At 42.4% G+C, this 16,418-nt stretch overlaps 1 protein-coding gene across 3 annotated transcripts in view; it reads left to right on the plus strand.

The window, feature by feature from the left end:
• The window catches only part of lrp4 (low density lipoprotein receptor-related protein 4), a 452,403-nt gene that overhangs the window by 407,716 nt on the left and 28,269 nt on the right, over window positions 1-16,418 (plus strand). For all 3 annotated transcript variants that reach the window (XM_072272686.1, XM_072272688.1, XM_072272689.1), the window contains exons 28-31: window positions 3,637-3,940; window positions 7,231-7,449; window positions 10,278-10,412; window positions 10,814-10,922. In XM_072272686.1, coding sequence (XP_072128787.1) covers window positions 3,637-3,940; window positions 7,231-7,449; window positions 10,278-10,412; window positions 10,814-10,922 — 767 coding nt within the window. The remainder of the gene's footprint in view (window positions 1-3,636; window positions 3,941-7,230; window positions 7,450-10,277; window positions 10,413-10,813; window positions 10,923-16,418) is intronic.

The raw sequence follows: 16,418 nt of genomic DNA on the forward strand, positions 1-16,418 counted from the left end.
AGGGACCATTGTTCCAAAAGGAGGAATCATCTGTTTCAGACCAAAATGAGGAGGCATAGTTGTGAGTCTTTGGAATTCTTGAACCCTGAGACTTGCGGAGACTGAGTCATTGAATATATTAAGGACCATAAGACATAGGAGCAGAATTAGACCACGCGGCCTATCAAGTTTGCTGCACAATTCCATCATGGCTGATTTATTATCCCTCTCAACTCTATTCTTTTGCCTACTCCCCATGAACTTTGACACTATGTCTAACCAAGAACCTAAACCTCTGCTGGTGGCGCAGTGGCATCAGCGCCGGACTCCGGAGCGAAGGCTCCCGAGTTGGAATCCAAGTCGGGCCACCCCCAAAGCATGCTTTCCATCTGTGCCGGGTTGAGCGTCGAGCTGGCTACTCGACCTCGTAAAAAACAAGGGTCGAGTCAGGAACATTCATATCGTGACCTGGTTAATCCAAAAGGAGACCAATCCTGACTACGTGCCAGACAAGAATGGCTGACTGTCTGGTGCGACACACTAGGAGGGAAGGAAGGAACCTCTGCTTTAAACATACCCAATGACTTGGCCTCCGCAGCCGTCCATGGCAACGAATTCCACAAACTAACTCTCTGGCTAAAGAAATTCCTTCTCATCTCTGTCGGAAATGGACATCACTCTATTCTGAGGCCGTGTCCTCTGGTTCTAGACTCCCATGCTATAGGATATATAACATGAAAAGAAGTCCCAGTACTGACCCCTGCGGAGCACCACTTGTCGCAGGCAGCCAACCAGAATAGGGCCCCCTTAATCCGACTCTTTGCCTCTTGCCCATCAGCCCATCTTCTATCCATACTGATATCTTAACTGTACCACCATGGGTTCTTATCTTGTTAAGCAACTTCATATACAGCACTTTATCAAAGGCCTTATGAAAACCAAGTTAACAATATCCACCAACTCTCCTTTGTCTCAAATTCCTCAAAAGAATTCCAACTAATTTGTCAGCAAGATTTCCCCTTAAGGAAACTATTCTAACTTTGGCCTAACTTAACCATGAATCTCCAAGTACCCCAGAAATTCTTGCTCCAATGTCTTCTCAACCACTGAAGTCAGGCTAACTGTCCTATAATTTCCTTTTTTCTGCATTTCTCCTTTGTTAAAGAGTGGACTGACATTTTCAATTTTCCTGTCCTCTGGAACCATTCCAGAACCTAATGATTCTTGAAAGATAAATACTAATGCCTCCACAATCTCTTCAGCTTTCAGAACCCCAGGGAGTAGTCCGTCTGGTCCAGGTAACTTATCTATCTTCAGACCTTTCAGCTTTCTAAGCTCCTTCTCCTTGGTATTAGCAACTATAGCACATTCACTTATGCCCCCGATACACTCAAATTTCTGGCATATTGCTGGTGTCTTCCACAGTGAAGACTAATGCAGTCTTAATGAATTGAAAACTTTTAAGTACATCCGCCATTTCTTTACCCCCCGATACTACATCTCCAGTGGTCTAATTTGCACTCTCACCTCTCTTTTACGCTTTATATATCTGAAAAAAACTTTGGGTATCCTCTTTGATATTTTTGGCTAGCTTACCTTAATATTTCAGCTTTTTTCTCCTTACGTTTTTTTTTTGTTGCCTTCTGTTAGTTTTTAAGAGCTTCCTAATCATCTAACTTCTCACAAAGTTTTGCCATAGTATATGTCCTCTCTTTTGTTTTTAAGCTCTCTTAGACTTCCCTGGTCATGCATGGTCGTCACCTACTCTCTAGTCTCAAAGTCATGCAGCACAGAAGCAGGCCCAATGCATACATAACAAACAAAATGCCTATTTAAGCTAGTCTCATTTTCCAGTGTTTGGCCCATCTCCCTTTAAACCAGGGGTTCCCAGTGCTTTATGCCATTAAGCAAGGTGTCTGTGGACCCAGGTTGCTCTAAGCTCCACTATCAAGTTGGGCAGCTTGTTTATAGGAGAGTCAAAAGATACAGGGAACAGGCAGTAAAGATGTCAAGATCCGATTACTCATGATGGCAGAGCAGGCTCAAGGAGTCATTTAGCCTACTTCCACTCCAATCCCGTGAGTTCCTCTGGGCAGGAGTGGAAATTCATGTTTGGACAGCCTCCAAACTCATGGCATGAACATAGATTTCTTGAACTTTTGGTAATTGCTCCTCCCCCCTCCTTCACCATTTTCCATTCCCATTTTCCTTTCACCTTATCTCCTTACCTGCCTGTCACCTCCTGGTGCTTCCCCCTCCCCCCTTCCTTCCATGGCCTTCTGTCCTCTCCTTTCTGATTCCCCCTTTATCTCTTTCACCAATTGACTTCCCAGATCTCTACTTCACCCCTCCCTCTCTCCCAGATTCACCTATCACCTACTACCTTGTACTTCTTCCTCCCCTCCCTCTCCCTCCCTTCTCTGCCTTCTCATCTCTTTTCTCCAGTCCTGATGAAAGGTTTCGGCCCGAAACATTAACTGTTTACTCTTTTCCGTAGATGCTGCCTGGCCTGCTGAGTTCCTCCAGCATTTTGTATGTGCTGCTTTGAGTTCCAGTATTTGCAGATTTTCTCTTGTTTATGGAAATTCACAACTGGAACACATAGATAATAAAGAAAATTTCCATACATAACACATTTTTTAAACTAGGAACATCTTAAATAACATTGTTGCATTTTATCACACTTTGATGCCACCATTGTAGAAAAATCAGAGCCACTGATTTCTGTGAGCCTTAGAGGAGCGTGCATATCCCTTTTGTCTCACTAGTGATCCCATTCTGACCCTCCAGTACCATCACCCACTTCCTTTTCTTATTCACATATTGTATCTCCTGGGTCATGCCCCCAACATCTGAGCTCAGGTTCTGGTTGGGCCCCAGCAGCAGATCAAGGAGCACTGAAGCTCAGCACGGAGTATCAGAATATAAGGACATAAGATTTTGGATCAGGAGTAGGCTATCAGGCCCTTCAAGACTGCTCCGCCATTCAATAAGATCATGGCTTATCTGGCCATGGACTCCTCTCCTTTTCCTGCTTGCCTTTTTCCCATAACCCATAATTCTCCTACAATGCAAAAATCTGTCTAGCCTTGTCTTAGATATATTTACTGAGGTAGCCTCCACTGCTTTATCGGGCAGAGAATTCCGCAGATTTACCAGTTTCTGAGAAAAGCAGTGTCTCTTCGTCTCCGTCCTAAATCTACTCCCGTAAATCTTAAGGCTATGTTCCCTAGTTCTAGTACTCATTGATCTATTGCTGGGGTCTAACCATGAACCTGATTGTTTTTTGTGTGAGCATGTCAGGCAGGCAGAGCCTGTGAAAGGCTCTTCTGAACAGAATCAAAGCTTTATTTGGAGAAACAGCAATTGTTAGTGGCAACTTTGAAGGATTTGACATCTTTTATTGAAAATGATTGAATTATCCCAAAGGTGAAATTTAACCACTGAGGGTTAAAATGGCAGACCTGTGTTTATTTTTGAACAGTGTAATTTATTTTGAATTATTCATTGCCTCAAATTGAGTTACTTTAGAAGAGCATATTGAATGCTCGAATTGGTTTATCTTAAACATACTCATACTTGAGATTATAAAACTGCACTCTGTTTAGGAGATTTCACTTTGTCCTTTTTGTGAAAGAGTTTTTGTTTTCTCTGCAGGTTTTAACAAGTGTAGCGTCAGGAATGGAGGCTGCAGTCACCTCTGCCTCCCTCGTCCTGGTGGTATCACCTGTGCATGTCCAACAGGAATCAAAATGAAGCCTGATGGCAGAACTTGCGACAATGCCCCTGAGACCTATCTGCTGTTCTCCAGCCGTGGCAGTATCCGGCGGATCTCTCTGGATACAACAGACTACACTGATGTATACGTTCCCGTTCCTGAACTGCATAACGTCATTTCTCTGGATTATGACAGCGTGGAAATGAAGGTGTATTATACAGATGTCTTCCTGGATGTCATCAGGTAAGGGCACAACAATGTCTAACTAGCCGAGTATTTTGTCATCTGATAAACTGTTCATAAATGACTGGTGAATGACTATTTGCTGACATCTGCACCCATGATTCCTAAATGTGAATAGAAATGAATAGGAAGATGGGAAGTATTGTGCCAACTGAAGCTCATTTGAAGTGCACATGCCCTGGATCAGAAAGTTATGCATCACTCCACACTCCAGGCAGTGGTGAAGAGAGCGACATCAAATGTAAGGTTGAATCATGAGCTATCCTCTCAGACGGGGATCAGAGATCCCATGCATTATTTTGAAGGAGCAGGGAAGTTATTTTTGGATTCCTGAACAATATCCCTGAGTCAAACTTTCTAAAGCAGATTACCTGGTACCATGAGAGCTTGCAAAATGCTGTTGGCATTATAACCATGGCTATTATTCCTCTGTTTGTAAAATGGTTTGGGACTTTGTGAAAGGAGTTCTGGAGATAGCTATTTGATGGATGCTTTCTTGTTACCATGAAAAAATCCATGATTTTTCTGAGGAAGTTCTTGGGAACTGAAGCTGGCAGCTTGCCCCTCAAAGAGGAAAAACAACTTGACATGTAGGAAATTCATTCAACACAGTAAAATGGAGATCTTGAAAACTGATCATTAGAAGGTGGAAATTGTGTACAGGTCAGGCAGCATCCTTGAAGAGACAAACCATTAATGTTTTAGGCTACTGATACTTCATCAGAAATCCTCTGGCAGGTTATTGATCTGAAGCATTAATCCCATTTCTGTCTTCATAGATGTTACCCAAATTGCCGAGTAACTCACCATTTTTCTGATTTTTATTCTGGATTCTTTGAATCCCCCGTGAACGTGGTTGTTGAATTGCTTTGGTTGAGGTTGTCTACTGCTCAGAATCCTATACCCATGGTCAGAGAAACAGTAAAACAACACGAGATGGCCAACCTGTGCTCAGTGATACAGAGTTCTAGAAAGCATGGAAAGCCATACTCACAGAATTAGAGGTTGGCCACTGACATTGCTGTGACGTCTTATTGTGTGAGTACAGTATGCATTTCATGAGCTTTATCTGTGAATAGCTGTCTGGTAAGTCTGTTCCAGTCTCAGGATTGATCTTCATTTGACTTCAGCTTAGGGAGGATTGACATCTATGTAAAAGGAGAAGGCAGATAGGATTCTAGCTTCTGGTAACAACTGAAGTAGAAAATATGGACGCTCCATTCAAAAAAATAAAGAGCGCTATTCTTTATTTTGAGCATATGAGCTCCAACACAACATAAATCCTGTTTTCCTAGCATTAAAACTAACAAAAGGAAATTGACTGAGAATCCTACAAGGATTCTTGATCAATTTAAACCTGCTTGTTTTTCCTGAACACGAAATTCTGCAGATCCTGGCAATCCAGAGAAGCACACACAAAAAATGCCTGAAGGAACACAGCAAGCTCAGTGTCAGTGGAGAGGAATAAATAGTCAACACTTCAGCCACGGTCCTTCATCAGGACTGGAATGGGGGGGGAGGGTGTGGGGGAAGAAACCAGAATAAGAAAGTGGGGGTCTTTTTTTTTCCTATGTTCTCCTGAGAGCCAGGAAACCATTCCCCCCTTCCCTGGCGCACTCAGAGAACTTGCACTAATGGGGCAGGAAGAAAGGCCTCCTCTCTTTTACAGAATTCATGTATGGCTGTCAGGCCATCAGAGTTGCCACTTGGCATCTATGCTCAGAATTGAGATTTCCATGTACAATTCGGTCACTCAAAGCTGCCAATCACTGTTGTAAGCTCCTGTAGCAAGGAGTCATGACAGAAAATGGACCATAAGAGAGAAAGGCATTTCAGTAATGGAATGCAGCTGACCAAGTATTAAAATGCTCACAGGGTGATGAGAGTGAATCGGATGCAAGTAGTTTGACAATGAGTATTAAATGTTGTCTTCAAAAACTTTTATTAGTTAATGGAAATGACAATTTTGATTGTTATTATCCATCAAGCATGACTATTAATTACAACGCTATGTTGTAATAACTTTAAAAACAAGTCAGCAACACATCCACTTTCCAGAGAATGGGAAATATTGAGAAGCAGCCAATATCCTTGATCTTTAATTATATCCCAACATCTGGTTTTAAAAAAACATTGCAATGGACTTCAAGATGATTTATGCAATTACATCTTAGGTGTGTTTAAATAATCACACAGTCATGGAGCTATACAGCATTGACTCAGGACTTTCATCCCGCCACATTCACACTGACCTTTAATCCCATCTTCAGTGATCTCATTTATCCACATTTAACCCTGTATCATTCTATCCCTTGTCTAGTAATCTAGGAAATTAGCAGTTGTGTCTGATAGCATCACCTTCCCTGGTAGCATGCTCTGGATATCAGCAATTCTCTGTGTAATAAATCTTACCCCGTTAGATCCCCTTTAAAATTATTTCCTCTCACCTTAAACCTATGGCTTCCCAATACTATGGAGAAAGGATTCATACTATCTTGCTGTCATGATTTTACTTTCCTATATAAGATCGCCCCTTCTTTGCTCCAGGGAAAACAAGCCCAGTCTATCTGATCAACTAAAGTCGATTACCAAAGTCCTGCAATCCATGCCTCATCCTGGTGAATCTCCCCTTCATATTTCTTATCTATTTATATAATTTTTGCATCTCGCTAAACTTAATATCAAGAATTGATCAATATGTGTGAGCACGTGGCCAAGTGGTTAAGGTACTGGACTAGCTACCTGAAGGTCGTGAGTTCGAGCCCAGGCCGAGGGAACGTGTTGTGTCCTTGAGCAAGGCACTTAATCACACGTTGCTCTGCGACAATACTGGTGCCAAGCTGTATGGGTCCTAATGCCCTTCCCTTGGACAACATTGGTGTCATGAAGAAGGGAGACTTGCAGCATGGGCAACTGCTGGTCTTCCATACAACCTTGCCCAGGCCTGCGCCCTGGAGAGTGAAGACTTTCCAGGCGCAGATCCATGGTCTCGCAAGACTAATGGATGATCAATATGTAGCTGAGGATTACTGGGAAGAAGTAGGAAAGTGGAGGCAAGGCAAAGATGAGATCTGGTCCTATCTTACTGAATGATGCACTAGGCTCAAGCAGCTGTATGATATATCTTTTACCCTTTTTTATGTTGTGTGTTACTGATAATGACTGGAGGAGCTGGAGTCCAGTAAGTCCCTCTGACTATTTATTTGCAAATTAATTATCCCATTTGAAGCATTTCAGTTTACACTTTTTAAATACTCGTCTTTATGAACTCTGCTTTTTTTGTTTAACAGAAGTGCAAACCTCAATGGCAGTGGCATGGAGACTGTGATTAGCCAGGGTCTAAAAACAACTGATGGCTTGGCCATTGACTGGGTAGCAAGGAACCTGTATTGGACAGACACAGGCAGAAACACTATTGAAGTGTCTTGGCTCGATGGAACCTGTCGCAAGGTGCTAATCAACAACAGCCTGGATGAGCCGAGGGCAATTGCTGTATTTCCCAGGAAAGGGTAAGCTCATCTTTTTCAGAGAATGGGGACCCACTGATGTACCAGCTCTTAATTGATACGTTATGTCATGTTCCATATTTCCATTCTGAAATTACAGCTGTCAACCTTCTGACAGCCAATAACTGTCAAGATTCTCTTCAGTGAAGAATATATTGAGCACAAGCCATTTCTGGAAGTGTTTGCATTGTACGCCCAGTGGCCATATTACCAGGTACACCTGTACACCATGTTAATACAAATATATATTCAGCCAATCATGTGACAGCAACTCAATGCATGTAAACATGGTAAAGAGTTTCAGTTGTTGTTCAGACCAAACTTCAGAATGGTGAAGAAATGTGATCTAAATGACCCTGATCATGGAATAGTTGTTATTGCCAGACAGAGTGGTTTGAGTATCTCAGAAACTGCTGATCTCCAGGGTTTTCACGCACAATAGGGTCTCTAGAGTTTAAAGAGAATGGTGTGAAAAATTAAAAAAAAACATTCAGTGAGCAGAAGCTCTGTGGGCAAAAATGCCTTGTTAATGAGCAAGGTCGGAGGAGATTGGCCAGACTGTTTCAAGCTCTCAAGAAGGGTGACGATAACTCAGATAACCGCACATTGCAATAGTGGGGTGCAGAAGAGCATCTCTGAATGCACAGCATGTTGAACCTTGAAGCAGATGGACCACAGCAGCAGAAGACCACACCAGTTTCCATTCCTGTGGTACACTCAGTACACTCCTGAATCGAATAATGTGGCCACTGAGTGGATATCACTGCTGAGGAGCTATGAAGTACCTCAACTGTTTTCTAAATGTGTTGATTTGCTAATCAATTCCCCTGTTTGCCTCCATCCCAGTAACATCGAAGGTGACAGACATTGGACTTAGACTGAATCAGATGTAGAAGCATTTGACTTGACTCAAATTTAGCAAAGGTTATAACAGATTATTGATGAGGCTAAGTGGAGAGTCAATGTTTCTGGTCGGGACCCTTCTTCATGACTAGAATGAAAGAGAGGAGCTATCCAATGTAGAAAGGTGGGAGGAAAGAGCAGGCAGATGAGAGATGGATCCAGGAGAAGGTGATGATAAGCATGTGATAGTTGAAAGTGACAGAAGTCTGAAGAAGATGGAATCTGATAAGAGAGGACACTGGACGTAGAATAAAGGGAAGGAGGTATGTGTGGGTGATAGGTGAATGGAGAGCATGGGGGAAGAGAAAGAGATAGTGTGATGGAGTCAGCGCAACCAGGAAAAAAAAATGCCAGTAAGAGTGTTTTCTGTAAATTAGAGAAAGTGATATTCATGCCGTCAGCATGGAGACTCCCAAGGTGGAATATGAGGTATCGTTCCTCCAGTCGCATGTAGCCTCAACTTGGCAGTGGAGGCAGCCATGGACAGACACGTTGTGGCAATGGGACGTGGAATTACAATGGCTGGCCACAGGAAGATCCTGGTGGGTAAAATGGGGAGTTGAATTAAAATGTTTGGCCACCATCTGGTGATACTAAGGGTCTCACTTTTCTGATCCTACTCACCCCCATTACCCTATCTCTTTCCTCCTCACCTTCTCCACCTGCTCATCACCCACATGCTCCTCCCACTGGTTCCCCTCCCCTCCAGCTTCCAATTATTCCAAATCCACCATCCTTTCCTATCAGATTCCATCATCTTTATCCCTTTGTCACTTCCACATGTCACCTCCCAGCTTCTCGCATCACTCTCATCACACCCTCAAATGAATATCTCCCCACCTCAGCTGGAACCACTTATATTCATGTCAAGCTCCACCCCTTCCCTCCAACTTTTTATATTGGCTACCTCCTTATTTTCATTCCGGACCTGATGAAGGGTGGAATGTCGATTTTCCTTCATCAATGCCACCTGACCCGCCCAGTTCCTCCAGCACTCTAGTGAGTTGCTCCAGATTTCCAGCATTTGCAAACTGTTGTATCTCCTTTGTAAGGGATTTGGCCAGGACTAATTGTATTTAAAAGAGAAACAATCATAAAAGATATTGGACTTTCCCTGGGATGCTCCAATGCCAGCTTCAAAGTAAGGACATACAGTACTGTGTAAAAGTCTTAGGCACATACTTGTATATAGCTAGACTTTTGCACAGAACTGTAGTAATTTTAAATATAGCACTTATGCAAAAGAACTAAACGACACTTTTCATGACGTGAGTAATGACAAAACTGATACTTGATATGGGCCTCTATTGTGGACTGAGAGTGGGAAGGGGTAGGGAGACGGGCATCATGGTTGGGAAAAGGGGAAGGGAGAGGGTGGGGAGCAGGAAGCAGTAGAGAGGCATTTTGTAATGATTTATGAACCAATCGTATGTCATCAAAGGACCTTGTTTGGTGTCTCGGGGCTGGGTGTGTTTGCACCATGCCAACTGTTATCATTGGCATTCCTCTACCACCTGTCCTACACCACCCCTGCAGCACTCCATCCTCACTATTCCTAGCATCCTGCCAGATTTACAAACTTGCTCTCCACTCCACGTTGAGAACTACAGTACTATGCAAAATGTCTTGGGCTGAGTTTAGTTTTGAGATTATTTTGGATTATTTGAAAGGGTAAGGCCGCTGTGCTAAATTGCAGAATTAATCTTACTGTTTGCTTTAATGGATCAATAAGAGACATGACCTGTGGATATTCTTGGCAGTGTGTATCTTTGTAAGAAATATATGACATTATTGAATGAAACACGATAAAGTTATGTTTCTTGTGATAATGCATCTGTTTGCTGAGTCTGTGACTGTGGAATTAAATGTTCCTGTGAAATGAGTCAATCCAATATAAAAATGTAAATATTATTCTGATGTTCTTTGAGGTATCTCTTCTGGACAGACTGGGGAAATCTTGCCAAAATAGAGCGTGCACAGCTGGATGGAACAGACCGCGAAGTCCTAATCAACACAGATCTGGGTTGGCCTAATGGCCTAACCTTGGATTATGACACAAGAAGGTGAGCTGAGTAAGAATAAGGTTTGAATGGGCCATTGGAAGATTGATGTAAAATGGGCTGGAGGGAGCAGAAACTTAATTAGCTAGTTTAGGTTATGAAACAATGCTTTATTCTACCCTGGCTCTTTGCCAGTATTCTACTCTAGCAGCCAGTTAAGATTTCCCTGAGCCATTCAGCGTGCGAAGTAATTAGCACGATATGATGGTCCTTGAATTCCTCATTTGCATAAAATTATCCAGAAGATAATTCAGTGTGACGTGAAAAGTCTTATTGAATAACTTTCATGCTGGAGCTGTGTTGCTGGTGTAATATCTCATTGATGTTAAATTTGGGATTACATGGGAGGTCACTTCCTTCCTGATTATGGACATGAATTTGATCTGAACTGTTATTCTTGGCAGGATCTACTGGGTGGATGCTCACTTAGATAGAATAGAAAGTTGTGATTTAAATGGGAAACTTCGGCAAGTTCTGATTGGCCAAGTCACACACCCCTTTGCCTTAACTCAGGTAAGAAATGCTTTATTTAAGCCTTTGTACATTCAAAGACTCAGAATAGTGACGCTGAGGACAACAGAATATATATACACACTATGACTGTTGCATCAATGTACTGCAGGCTTTGAAGTGCTTGTGGCAAGTAACCTTTCATGCAGAGAGTGTCAAACCAGCTGTCTTTCATGTCAATAACATTGCCATTGCCAATGTCCATTATAATCTTCTGGGGGGTAGGGTTGCCAGCAGTGCCCTCCTGTGTGGACCTTCGTATTTGAAAAGAGAGTTCTTTCTCCCATTTGACATCAGTATGGGACATTAACATCATAGTGTAAAGCCATGAGATGTCTTCAAGTTGGGGCTAGGTATTCACAGGACTGCCAGAACTCATTAAAAGGAGTGACTAGTGATATAATAGCCCAGTTTACCCTCCTGCACTATGGAGATTATGGTGGCCAACACCTAAGAGCTCAATTACTATCACTCCGCTCCACAGACTCCTCCTCACCTACTTGCCACCCCAGACCCAGCCCACTCCCACTGAGGATCAAATTGTTCATCAGGGACTACTTATCACCTTTCATGTATTCATTGTAAGGGCCTTGTTGGCAAAGCCAGCATGTGATTTCCATCCCTACTTGCCCTCAGAAGGTTCTTAGGAAGCCTGACTGACATCTTTGGTGCAGCAATTGTATGGAAGGCGTTCAGTCAGTTGAAATCTGCATCATTTATATTATCAGCAATTTGAATTCTCATCCTTGTTTGAATGACAAGTCATCACAGATTAATTATGAAGTATTGCCAGTCAGATATTTGGGATTTTAGAAATAGTTATATCAACGTGCTGAAATAATGTAATGCATTGGTAGAGGTCATAATCAGCAATATATAATTATTAATTTAATGGTTGTATTTTGTTGATTTATCCAGAATAACGCAGTTATTTTTTAGAACGTTTTAGGAATGAATATGAGTCGTTTGATTTTAAATGAATGGCTGAAAATCTTGGTTTGCTTATACTTTCCTGGCAAATGGAAAACCCAGCTAGAACTTGTGAATTCATAACTAAGTCCCCAAAGGCAGGTACTGTTCCATGCTCCAGGAGAAATTGAAACTGATCTCTTAACATAACCACAGTGACAACTGGATGTTTTGTTAGTCCAGAGATAATGCCAACTAAAACACTTCTGTAAAATCCCCAATGCAGTATGTTCTTTTCAAAAGATTAAAATAATTTGTTTTCTCAGTACTAGCATACACTTTTGGTAATGAAGTGTATTTTCATTTTGACTCTTGAGTACCAGATTGATAGGAAGTATAACGCAATCTAGAATAAGGAAGGTTTTTGTCCCACAGATTTGGATTCCTTACCTAAGCAAAAATTACCATTATTGGAAGCAGTCCAAAAGAGTTTAACCAGACTAATTATGGGAGAAGAGAATTGTCCAGTCACGAGAGTTTAGCGTATACATTCTTTGAAGTTTAGAAGAATGAGGGGGCAATCTTATTGAAAGGTATCATATATAAGGAAGAATGGCAGAATAAATGTTGATGTTTTCCAGGTTCGAAATAAATTTGTATGGAAGTACATATATGTCACCATATACAACCCTGAGATTTGTTTCCTTGCAGGCATTCACAGTACAAACAACGAAAAGCAAAATAATAATAATAAATAAAAAGCAATAAATATCAAGAACATGAGATGAAGAGTCAGTGAGTGCATAGGTTGTGGGAACAATTCAGAGATGGGTTGAGTGAAGAGATGCATCCTGGTTCAAGAGCCTGGTGGTCAAGCCTGCTGGTGAACTGTTCCTGAACTTGAGGATGTGGGCCCTGAGTCTCCTGTACCACCTCCTTCATGGCAGTAGTGGGAAGAGAGCGTGGCCTGGATAGTGGGAGTCCATGATGATGAATGTTGCTTCCCTGTGTCAGGGCTCCATGTAGATGTGCTCAGTGGTGGAAAAGGGTTTACCCATGACAGACTGGGCTATATTCACTACTTTTTGTTGGCTTTTCTGTTCAAGGGCATTGGTATTTCCATACCAGGCCATGATGCAACAAGTCAATAAACTCTCCACCACACATCTATAGAAGTGTGTTTTCTTAGTAATTGCTAGGACCCAGGACAGATCCTCTGGAATGATAACACAGAGGAATTTAAAGTTGCTGATCCTGTCCACCTCTGACCCCCTGATGTGGACTGGTTGTTATGGCAGCACTCAGCCAGATTTTCAGTCTCCCTCCTACATGCTGATTTGTCACCACCTTTGATTTAGCCAATGACAGTGGTATTGTCAGCAAGCTTAAATATAGCGTTGGAGCTGTGCTTAACCTCACAGTCATAAGTCACAATCATCAGTCAGAAGGACTGAGTTTGTGAGGCTGCTCTCCTCGTATGCGGATGAAAAGGTTTCAGATATTCTAAGATTTATATGATTGTTGGACTATCTTGGTTTCCTTCAGCTTTTTGGTGTTTTCTTTCTTGTGTCCGATTGATGGGTGGGTGATCTGTTAATTTTTTTGTGTGTAAGTTGGTGGTTTGGTTCTACTGTGGCTGTTCTTCTTTTCTATGAGTGATGGGGTCGGTGATTGTTACAGTTGCTGTTTTTTTTATGCAAGTAGCAGGTCGGGGATTGATATTGTTGCTATTTATTATGTTACGGGTGAAGGGGGATTTTTGGGGTGTGGGGTCTGCAAGTTTTTGTTTTCCTTTTCATGCCGGTGGGGGGAGGGGGAGTTGATGTCTTTTCTTTAATCAACACCCATGGTCTTTCTGTTTTTAATGGCTATCTGGAATAGACAAATATCAGAGTTGTATTGTGCATGCATAATCTGACAATAAAATGACCCTTTGAAGCTTTGTAAAGTGAGCTGAGCAGGGTACTAAGCACACAGCTGTGTGGTTCACCTGTACTGATGGTGGATGCAGAAGAGATGTTGTTGACTGGGATCAGCAAGTGAAGAAATCAAGGATCCAGTATAAGGGACGTATTGATGCCTTGTAGCTTATTGAGTAGATTTGAGGGGATCATAGTCTTGACTATTGATCTATAATCAAAGAAGAGCATCCTGATGTTTTCACTGTCCAGATGTTCCAGGGTGGAGTGAAGAGCCAATGAAATGGCATCTGCTGTTGACCTGTTGTGATGGTCGGCCAATTGGAGTGGATCCAAGTCACCCCTCATGCAGGAGTTGATATGTTTCATCACCTAACCTCTCAAAGTACTTAATCACAGTGAATGTCAATGCTTCTGGATGATGGTCATTGAGAAAGGTTACCATGTTCTTCTTAGGCACTGATATAATTGAAGTTTGCTTGAGACAGGTGGGTACCTCAGACTGCTGAAGTGAGAGATTAAAGATATCAGTGAACACTCCAGCTAGTTGATCAGCACAGGCTGTCAGTACTTGGTGAGGTATCCGTTCTAGGCTGGATGAGTTCATGTTGGCCTCAGAGACTGAAATTACAGAGTCAAGGGGGGGCTGTTGGATTTTGTGAAGATGCCTCCATGTTTTGAATGTCAAAGTGAGCATAAAAGGCACTGAGCTCATCTGGGAGCAAAACCGTGTTGTCACCTATGCCAAACAAAAGAAAATCTGCAGATGCTGGAAATCCAAGCAACACACACAAAATGCTGGAGGAACTCAGCAGGCCAAACAGCTTCTATGGGGAAAAAAAAGTATAGTTGATGTTTCGTGTTAAGACCCTTCACCAGAACTGGAAAAAAAGAAAGTCCCCGAGTCCTTCAGATGACTTTTTTTTTCCCGATCCCGATGAAGGGTGTCGACCCGAAACGTCGACTATACTCTTTTTCTGTCGATGGCTATTTCGCATGTGAGATGACTTTCTGGTGGTCATACCTGTAATTCTTGTATCTTACTTGGTCACCAGACCTGAATGTTACTGATCTGTGGCCTTCAGCAGATTGTGGATCTTTTGCTTTATCCAGGGCTTCTGACCGGGGAAGACTGAATAATTTTGTGGGGACACAAAATAAACACCTATGACTGTTTTTATGAAATCCCTGACAACTGTTCAGATTTAGAAACATAGAAAACCTACAGCACAATACAGGCCCTTTGGCCCACAATGCTGTGTCGAACATGTACTTACTTAGAAATCATCTCGGGTTACCCGTAGCCCTCTATTTTTCTAAGCTCCATGTACCCGTCCAGGAGTCTCTGAAAAGACCCTATCGTATCCGCCTCCACCACTGTCACTGGCAGCCCATTCCACGCACTCCCCACTCTCTGCGTAAAAAGAAAACTTACCCCTGACATCTCCTCCGTACCTACTTCCAAGCACCTTAAAACTGTGCCCCCTCATGTTAGCCATTTCAGCCTGGGAAAAAGCCTCTGACTATCCACACGATCAGTGCCTCATTTGTATTTGTTCAGGTCCTCTGGAAACACATCCTAGTCCACTGAATTGAAGCTATCCCATAGCTGCTCCTCTGCCTCCAGTGACCACCTCTTTGTTGTCCTTATCTCTGGAGTCTGTATGTAGGTAGGAGAAGGACAAGTCAGATGGTCAGGTTTCCCAAAATGCCCTCTGAGGTTGGAATGGTAGGTATTTCTTATGATAGTGTGGCAGAGGTCGATGTTACCACCTGGTGCTGCAGATGATATATTCGTGATAATTGGACAGAGATTTCTTCAAACAAGCCTGATTGAAGTCCCTGACAATGATTTAAAAAGCCACCACGATTGGCTGTTTCTTGTTTGCTTATCATTTCACTTAATACCTCAAGTGCCTGCTTAACATCGGCCTTTGGCAATGGGTAAACTGTGGTCAGGATCATGGAGGAGAACTCTCTTAGTAGTAGATTGGTCAGCACTTAATTATTCAACATTCCTGATTGGGGGAACAAGTCCTACTGACGTATCCAGCATACCTTGAGTGAGTCATGTCTCCATGAAGCACAGGACGCTACAATCACTCATTTCCTGCCAATACAGCAATTTCGCCCTTGGGTTCTTGACCTTGTTCTCCAGTGACTGTATATTTGCCAACAAGGTACACACTGGAGCCTTAGTCTGGCATAGTGTCCTCCTCTCCCCCTCTCTTCCAGCCATGGCAACGTATCTTTTTCCACTTAAATGTGATGTATTTCCGTTCCTGAGAGTTAAGTTTCCGAGTCCTTCAGATGATCGTGAAATCACTAGTTTTGTCAAGGTGTTTCAAAAGTATGTTACCTGAAGGGAAATTACAGGCAGCTGATTGCATTGAGGGTTTAGGGGTATCTAGAGAAGTTTTGTAAGCTGCCTGCAAAGCGTCGCTGTCTTTTATCAGCACGCTCTTGGGAAAATCTACTAGTGGGAAAATCTCCAACAATGAAGCATAGCTTTAAGATGAGAGTCCAGTCATTTAAAAATGAAATAATACACTTAAAATGTCTTCTCAGAGAAAGTGGTGAATCTTTGAAACACTCTGCCCCAGAGCATTGTGGAGGCTAGCTAACTGGAATTGGCTATAGGTATCTGGCACAGAGCTGGAATTTGAAGGTT

The sequence above is a fragment of the Mobula birostris genome, chromosome 11, assembly GCF_030028105.1.
Source record: "Mobula birostris isolate sMobBir1 chromosome 11, sMobBir1.hap1, whole genome shotgun sequence".
NCBI classification, from domain to species: domain Eukaryota; kingdom Metazoa; phylum Chordata; class Chondrichthyes; order Myliobatiformes; family Myliobatidae; genus Mobula; species Mobula birostris.